Source organism: Branchiostoma belcheri, unplaced genomic scaffold (assembly GCF_001625305.1).
Source record: "Branchiostoma belcheri isolate BF01 breed outbred unplaced genomic scaffold, Haploidv18h27 scaffold8, whole genome shotgun sequence".
NCBI lineage: Eukaryota > Metazoa > Chordata > Leptocardii > Amphioxiformes > Branchiostomatidae > Branchiostoma > Branchiostoma belcheri.
This window is the reverse complement of record NW_017804464.1, coordinates 2325130-2333420: the sequence shown is the minus strand read 5'-3', so window position 1 is coordinate 2333420 and position 8291 is coordinate 2325130. Positions and strand designations below refer to the sequence as shown.

Genomic DNA, 8291 nt, shown 5'->3' with positions numbered 1-8291 from the left:
ATACCTCTAACTAAAATCAACCTATACAATAAAAAGTCTGTATTTCCTGAAAGTTATTGATATCGTTATTGTACCAAAAATAAAATTTGCTGTCCTTTTTTTGCTTTTAGTAATAAAATAAATCTAAATAATATTAGAATACATACATTTACATTCAGTTGTATCAGCATTGAAGGTATGCAAGCATTAAATAAATGACCCCTTTTCAACAACTTGACATTCATCTAAAAGTTTAAAGCACTACATGATGGAATTACAATTTTACACCACACAATGACAAGACAATACAACCTTTCACACAATGAGTCACATGCAAAGTTTGAATACAGAAGAAATTGACACGGCATTGTTTTCCTTCCATGACCTTTTCCTTTCAAGACATGTGATTGTCTGAACCTTTGTCTATCCAGATGTCGTGCGAACCTGTAGCTATTAATCAAAATACAATGTATCAAGCAAAAATGTAGCAAAGATTTTACTACACTTATAATTATTCCCTTTATCCAAATTAGGGCTTTGCCATCTGGTATGGTGCACTTTGTATTGGTTTCCAGTTGGACTGTAAAATGAAGTGTTAATTAGGCAATTAAAAGTGAAAATTGCGAGATTAAGGTTTATGTTGTTACAGCCCGCGCGAGACTTAACAAGTTATCGGAGTGACAATCGACTTTAGATAACGCTACATGTCCCCACTCGAGTGGAAGGTAACGGGGGATTTTGCCCCGGAAATAACCGTGTCACTTTTGTTTGGATACGGATAAAGATTAACTCGGTACGGTGACGATTAGGATATGAGAATCCGGATTAAGGAATTCCTGTGGTACGTACACTGGGTTTGTATAACACCTTATACTAGTTACCTAGATATACTAGTACCTCACGTGGGACCATAACCTGATAAACGAATTCATTATCTTCCCCGTTGTTGCCTAAACACGTTATCCAATTTGTGGGCGAACCGGGGGAGCAAAAGTGGCATTTGAGAAACGGTTTTCGGCGACAGGAACGGACAGTTCGTCTCATCCACCATCAGCTGCGGTCCGCTAACGACGTTAAAACGTGGGCACCGGGAGATAGAGGAAGATGACATGACGTGAACGTCCCTGTGTTGTATATTACAATAACGTTGGGTTGGCTCACCTGCGGTAGTATGAACGCCCGACTGCACGTCCGTCCCAAACCTGGCCCTTTGCGCGATCAGGATCGCACCCATGTAGCCGCAACCTCACACTCGGACAGCAAGGCTGGAAAATCTAGAGTTCCATGGACCCGGGAGGCGGCGGGAGGACGGTGATTTACCCTGAACATCTCACAACATTCCGCCATCTTCTTTTCCCCCCATCTTGCATTTGAAGATCACGTGACCGGCTGCCCTGGGCCAATCCCACATGGCGGGCGGCTCACCTGGGCGGGGTAGTCTCGGACACAGGCCTGTTAGGGACACATTTTCTATCTAGTCTCCACCAGGCTCTTTTGGTTGATAACAGTGACAGAAATGGCTCAAATACTTTGTCAGAAGAGTTAAAACTCCAGGAGAGAAGACCGAGAGAATCCATCCTATTCTAAGCTCCAGTTTACTCCAGGCCTGATCATTACTCATATCGGATGAAACCTTCACGCAAACGTAACATCCAGGCTAGTTATTTACCTAATTTGGTCCGATTTCTTCTACTTATACACTGCCTTGGGGAGCTATTTAGGAGAGACTAATCTCTACCACATAAACACGAAGCGTCTCCAATAAAATCGTATATAATAGCAACGAGACAGCTCTGAGGTTGTAATGCTATTATTCTACGTTTAAGTGAATTGCAAGAAATGCGAGGTTCCAGTAAAACCTCTGTGGAGACTGCCCGTAAATATTCTGCATGATTGCAGTTGCTAAGTGCCCTGGTGCAAAGTGTCCTGAGACTAGTCTCACGGAACCGTGACTTATGGTGTGGTCAAAGCGCCACCTAGCTGTTTACCAACGAACGTACACCGTACAGCTATGGGATAGGTGAATGAAAGAAAGTATAATCCGATTTGAGAGACTTAGACTATCATTGGATTGATACTGGATAAAGGCAAGTCAGTTTTTATCTCAAGACCAACGAATTCTAAACAAGTCAGCTGTATTTCAACTTCACACATTGTAAGGGAAGTAATGACATGCCGACACTACAATGAAATGTAGAGAAAGACGTGTTCTTTCAAATAACATGCTTTTTTAGTAAATCTTTGAAGGCGATACGATTTTATTTCTAAGGCTATCAACACGCTCGGAAATTTTGCAAAAAGAACTTCCAGATTTGAATTCACCACCGTTCCCATGAGTACAATTTATTTAAATTTACCTGAGAGCAACATGTGAAACAACGTTTATTAGATTATATTTCGTCAAATACAGCGTCGCCTTTCCTAATTATGCTGTCGATCACATTCGCCTTACTTTATCAGGAGGTTAAACAAGTTATTTCTGAAGTAGATGTATTTTAGCTTGTAGTAATTAATGGTCCCCCCGGTGTGACGAGCCTTGTTATAATGCCTGTTGGATGTGTCACTGAGATGTTTGACTTCCACGTTGGTGCAAGAAGCGACACGGAATCTTCCCAAACCATCCGCAAAGAACTCTGCAAGAAAAAAAAAATCGATTATCAATGAGAATAACTATAGTTGCATCAAAGGGTACAAAATCAATGATGTTTCTTTTGGGTCACCTGTATCCGAGTGTATTAGCTGCCGTAACGTTGGAAAAAAAAAACTTGAATGCAGCTAATATTGAAAATAGATAGTGTTAAATCTGCTGGATATCGATAGCTGACGACGGTGGGTTTACGTATTCTCAAATCAGATGTTCGTTTAACGTTGAACAATTGTAAAGTTTTCTGAGCTAATGGCTTTTCGAATGGTCTTTTACCTGACTCCTGTACCGAAAATTGCGAGTGAGGGTGGAGTACCCAGTCTAGTCTAACTAGTACTAAAATTCGGCCGGGGAAAACAACGAACGTACCGCTGTGGGCGGCTCGCGCGTAAACAGGGTTGGGTTCGAACCCCACAGACCGGACCGTCTGCGTCTCTCCCATGAACACGTTCAGCACGATGTCGGTAGAAGTGCAGGTCGGGAAGCCGGGGATGACCTTGTATGACCCCTCCTTTCGGCTGAGACAGCCGCCGTCGTCCGTGTTAGATGGGACATAGTCGTACCTCTGTGCGAAGGTTAGCTCGCTGTCTTCTAGACGGCCTCCGACCTATAATGATAATGAGTTTATGATAATAATGAACTAATTCAGCAGTCACTGGTACCCACTATAAAGTTACTTGTCAAATGAGCTACCAGGGGATAAATCCTTGCGCAGATCATGCATTGCCATAAGTCATGTTGGAAGATTCAAGCCTTCTTCTTTTATATCTTAAGCAGATTAAGCAGACATCTTAATACTCACAATGTGATATCCTGTTTCGTCCAGGAAATTCATCATAAACTTCAAGTCCGTCTTCTCAGTAAAGACCATGTCGTCATCGAGCCAGAAGAAGTACTCGGTGGTGACCTGGGACAAGGCTAGGTTGCGACCGGCGAACCAACCCTGGAATGTGGAACATAGTCAACACTTATTGTAATAAACATCAGGGGAAAGACTATCGACAACTCATTGACTTTTTCATGACGCTGAAACAAAATTTTCGAGATCTGCTGTGTGCCTATCCCTGATAGTTATTAAGAACTTCTGTGGGCCTGTCCTTGGTACTGAAAGTGAAACACTCCAACTACGCACTGTTGTGGACCTGTCCTTGGTACTGAAAGTGAAACACTCCAACTACGCACTGTTGTGGACCTGTCCTTGGTACTGAAACGCTATAACTACGAACTGTTGTGGGTTTGCAGCTATCCAACGAAGTACGTTCCAAAAATGACATCACAAATCACACAAACACTAAGTGCAGAACGGTTATCTCACTGTCTAACACACCTTCTGAGCAGGCATTCTGTAGTGGTCTACATTCTTATAATCACTGAGGTCTTCGAACTTGTCGCTGTCGTCTGCCACTATAATCTTTACCCCGGAGAAGTACTTGTTCACTGAGTCGATGAGTTTTCTCAACACGGGGTAGCGCAGGTAGGTTTTGGTGATCACGGTAACTCTGTCTTTGACAAAGTTGTCTGAAAAAGAGGAAAGAACGAAATTCCCAATTTTTTTTCTTAAAAGATATTTTTAAAAAGACGCGCAGATGATATTAATTTTTCACAGAACGGAACTTTTCACTGAAGGGAACCGACCTTCTCCGTGGTCATACAAGTGGAACATCGGGAAATGTTGGATCCTTATTGCGATAGTAGCCTTGTGGGACCCGAACTGGACATGAACTGAAACGAAGAAATTGTTAGATATCTATTCTATTTCGCAGATGAGTGTCATACACAATTTCAATCTGTGCTGCAACAATTAAAAGTGTTTGATATTCATACTAGTAGTAACGGTGTATGATATTTGTGCTTTATTAGGATAAATGTTGCTTGTGCATAAATTTCTTACAAGGAAATAATAATACACATGTAACGTGTTACATATAGTAAGTAAGTAAGTAAGTAAGCCTTTATTTAACTCGAAAGCTTCTCCGGTACGTGCTACACACCTTCGTCCCTTGCTAGAGTTTTCTCCGACACACTGTGGTAGTACAGAAACTCTAACTGCCGATTTAGGTGATGGATGTCGAATGAAGACACAGTGACGTCACTGGTGTTGTCTCCAGTCACTGTCACATCCGGGACTTCGGCGCTGAACACCAGAGAGCCCAGATGACAAGATAATCTCACCTGTTAGATAGCCACGGTGAGAAGTGTTATGATACAGAGAAGAGATATATAATATCCGTGAATAGTTTCATCAGGTTGGTAAGTCACTGAGTAAAGAACCTTTTTACACAACCAAGTCTTTTATTCAGCCGACGTTTCGGTGACCATCTGTCACCTTCCTCAGAGCATTGCACTGCAGCACATGTGTCGCTGCAATAATGACATGTAATATCCTGTCCTATAATGACATATAATATCCTATGAAATTGTAGCTAACATGCAAAAAGGATTAATGAGCATTTTTCTATCATTGAAATCAACACAAGTAGATCTAAGGACGGTGTTTGCTTCCAATGAATCGGCCGTAGTGATTGGGTCATTATCACGATTGTTGACAGTTAAAAATTGGTATTAGGCTTTCATACCTCTTTAAGCCACGCGTCGCTGATGTATTCGTCAAGCCAAGCAACTCGAATACCTGGGAATTAAGATGTTGTTATAACGTTACAGGTTGGCAAAATCAACCAGGAATATTTTAACCAAGTGAAAACGAGAAATCTTGCATGAAAAATGCCGTTCTCTTTATCGTTATGCTCCTTACCTTCCAGTTTGGTGATGTTCCCCGGACTGACCCTCAGACCTGTCGGGTAGCTCAGGGGAGACCACGAGTCAACGTACTGGCGGCTTTCTTGGAAATGTACAGTTCTGTATGTATAGTTATGTGGATAGATATAAGTAAGCATGCACAAATGCATGTACATCGTCGGTACAATCTGTTATGGTGGAAACATTGTATTGAAACTGACATGCATTCGATCGAGATGGATAATTACTTGTTGGAGGCACAAACTTAAGGTACTAAATGTTGTATCCGCTACTGGTACAATGTATTAACTACAGCGATGCTTTAATGTTTATCTTTTGTTTAAAAGCAAATGGCATTATATTCACCTGTTGTTGTATCTGTTTTTGGCAACATGGCGTCTTTCTCTTATCTCTTTCCAGCGAGACCCGAAGACAATTCTAGCTGGCTGTGTAGCGTCATTTTGGTTGCAGCTGTGTTGTGCTCCAACTTGCGACAATGTCCTGTGAACAACAAACATAAGATAAGGATTTCTTTTAGGAAATGTTTGAACCTATATAAAGTTATGATCTAACAAAAGCCATAACAGTTACAGCCCAATGTGTAAAACCAGTTTAAACTTAAACTTGATTTGTGGAACATGAAAGGTGCTTACTGCTGAAACGCCGTCCTCGTCACAAACGGTACGTTGCCCTGTTCGTCTTGCCGAAGTTTCCTCACCATCACACACTCATCGTAGAACGTTCGTGAAATATTCTGCGTTCTTCGTATCGTCGATAGTCCGTCCTCCGTTTGGTCTCTAGACACCACACAGGGTCGTAACGGAGGCCGGGATATTGGGGCTTGCTCCCGCCGGCTCAACGGGCATCGTGCGTCCCGCCATAAATAAATAAAGGCGACCAGCGTGTTCACAACTACAAGAACCAACGTTCCTGTGATCATCTGTCTCCAGAGAACCTGCATAGCTACAACCTTAAGTCCCACCCCTGTTTCAGCATTGCGTCTAACGTTAACATGTCTTGGAGCTGGCGAGTTCCTTACGTTACGGTCTTCCCTAGACTATCTTGTAAAATATTAACGACACAACAAAGAAAGAGTCAGACCTATAACCTTTCACCTGTGCTCTTCTGGCGGTTGTTTGTAGAGCCTGTTTGCCATCAATGTTTACCTTTTTCCGTCACCGTCTGTGCATTGATCCTCTGTTACAACGCGGTATATCAACACACTGTTCATATTTACTTCGTAGATTTTCCGTCTTGCAAGAATAGGAGAGTAGAAACAGATAAAAACCCCTGGCCCCGGGCTAGGATCGAACCCACGGCCCCCGGGGGCCAGCTTACAATCTGACGCTCCTACCAAATCGGCTAAAAGGTCTAGACCCATCAGCCGGGTCAGTTGGTAGTGCCTATAAACCCCCTACTGTTACATACGCACTAAGCTTATTTGCTGTTCTGTGATTTGTCAACGTGATCACAGGACGAGGTACGGACCACTACCAATATTGCACTTAATTTTCCATTTTTGCATGACCCCCTAGATGAAATGGCCCTCTCTAATCCAGAAAGATGAGTTTGGGTCTGGCAAAGCAGAAATCAATTCTTATCAAACCATCGTTATCCCTCCTTGGGGGATTATTTCGATCCGTTGTAATCATGGATACAATACTTGCAATGAGAGGTTCGAATTCAGTAGGTATGTACAGAAACAAAATGCTTGGAGCAAATTCTTATGCATGATTAGCCTCTACCATGCTTCGGGAGGCGACTGGAAAGAGTAGAAATCGGCCAAATAAGAGAGATAGCATGCCAGGGGAGTTCTCTCTATTTGGCCGATTTCTACTTTTTTCAACCGCCTCCCGAAGCCTGGTAGAGGTTAACACATGATAACATAACATGTACAGAATTCAGGAACATACATTATTTGTACACATTGTTTATTCATGATCAAGAGGCACAATAATCTGTATTTTATATCTTCACACATTTTTGGGCATTTTATCTGTGCTATGTCTTTACAGGGAAATGCATAAAACAAGGGATTGAGTCTTGTTCTCTTTGTTTTCACTCTATATAAACCTCATATTATCATATAGCCAGAAGACATCGACCAATCAGAAGGCTCCATTTCCCATTGGTTATCAGGCCGTAACTTCAAAAGTGGTCGGTTATTGGAATAACCAGTGGGTTGTTGTTAGATGGGTATGACAGTGAAAGTAGAGCCTATTCTTTTACTTCCACCTTTTACCTTTTCAACAAACCATTTACACAAGTCGTGTCGTGGACACAATGTCCAGCCAAAATCATACTTTTGACTCCTCAACCTCAGGTCTACTAACCTTATTAGCCATTACTCTATGGCCTGACTCTAAAGCCTATAAAGGCTAAAATTCATCCTACCCTCTCACTGACTTTCAAGCTTAGAGGTATAAAAATAATGAAGATTTCAACAATTAAGTTAATGCCACAAGTATGCAAAATGAACAACATCAGAAAACATGGATTTAGGAAAACATAAGTTTCAAGTACAATTTTACAGCATTCATACTTTCAGTATTTTTGAACATGGGCCATATATACAAATATATATGTCTACATGTGTCTAATTAGAGATGTACAATATGTTGCAAACCCTGGTTAATGCAAGGTTATCAAATAGACTTATTCACATTACCTGTACTGAGGAGCTAATATTTAAGTTCCTTGCCTGTACTTCTCAAATAAAATTGATATATGATTGAATACATCACACTATTACAGGTTTACTCAATCTGCTTTGCATCTGATTCATCAACTGCCTGGAGTTACTTGCTGTCGTTAAAATTTTACTCTGGATATTTGAGGGGTTGCAGAAAATGTAAGCTGTGATCAACCAATGAGCCTAAGGGGGCTCATTGGTAGTCTAGGGGCTGTAAGCTCTAGTCAGGCTATGAAATTT

General features: G+C 41.6%; 2 protein-coding genes across 3 annotated transcripts in view; both read right to left on the bottom strand.

Annotated features, from left to right (window-relative positions):
- LOC109486248 (leucine-rich repeat-containing protein 7-like) overlaps window positions 1–1379 on the bottom strand; it is a 33587-nt gene extending 32208 nt beyond the window's left edge. Inside the window, exon 1 of one of the 2 annotated variants that reach the window (XM_019789983.1) lies at window positions 1141–1379. The gene's annotated coding sequence lies outside the window, so the exon portion shown is untranslated. The remainder of the gene's footprint in view (window positions 1–1140) is intronic. The other variant, XM_019789984.1, reaches the window with a different exon arrangement.
- Window positions 1380–2289: 910 nt separating this feature from the next.
- LOC109486291 (beta-1,4 N-acetylgalactosaminyltransferase 1-like) lies at window positions 2290–6430 on the bottom strand. Its single transcript, XM_019790084.1, has 10 exons — window positions 6013–6430; window positions 5726–5860; window positions 5376–5479; window positions 5200–5252; window positions 4615–4795; window positions 4259–4345; window positions 3951–4141; window positions 3426–3566; window positions 2993–3230; window positions 2290–2612 (listed from the first exon to the last, which is right to left on the bottom strand). Exons 1-10 carry the CDS (start codon window positions 6318–6320, stop codon window positions 2428–2430), a joined length of 1623 nt encoding a protein of 540 aa, XP_019645643.1. The 5' UTR covers window positions 6321–6430; the 3' UTR covers window positions 2290–2427.
- Between the last annotated feature and the right edge of the window lie 1861 nt (window positions 6431–8291).

Bases quoted from the DNA above. Each gene is read 5' to 3' on its own strand.
- LOC109486291 (XM_019790084.1), bottom strand. From the start codon at position 6,320: ATGCAGGTTCTCTGGAGACAGATGATCACAGGAACGTTGGTTCTTGTA. The intron at 4,142-4,258 runs GTCGGTTCCCTT...CCTCTTTTTCAG, and splicing joins CTTGTATGACCACGGAGAAG to ACAACTTTGTCAAAGACAGA. The intron at 2,613-2,992 runs GTACGTTCGTTG...TTTTTCTTGCAG, and splicing joins CGCGCGAGCCGCCCACAGCG to AGTTCTTTGCGGATGGTTTG.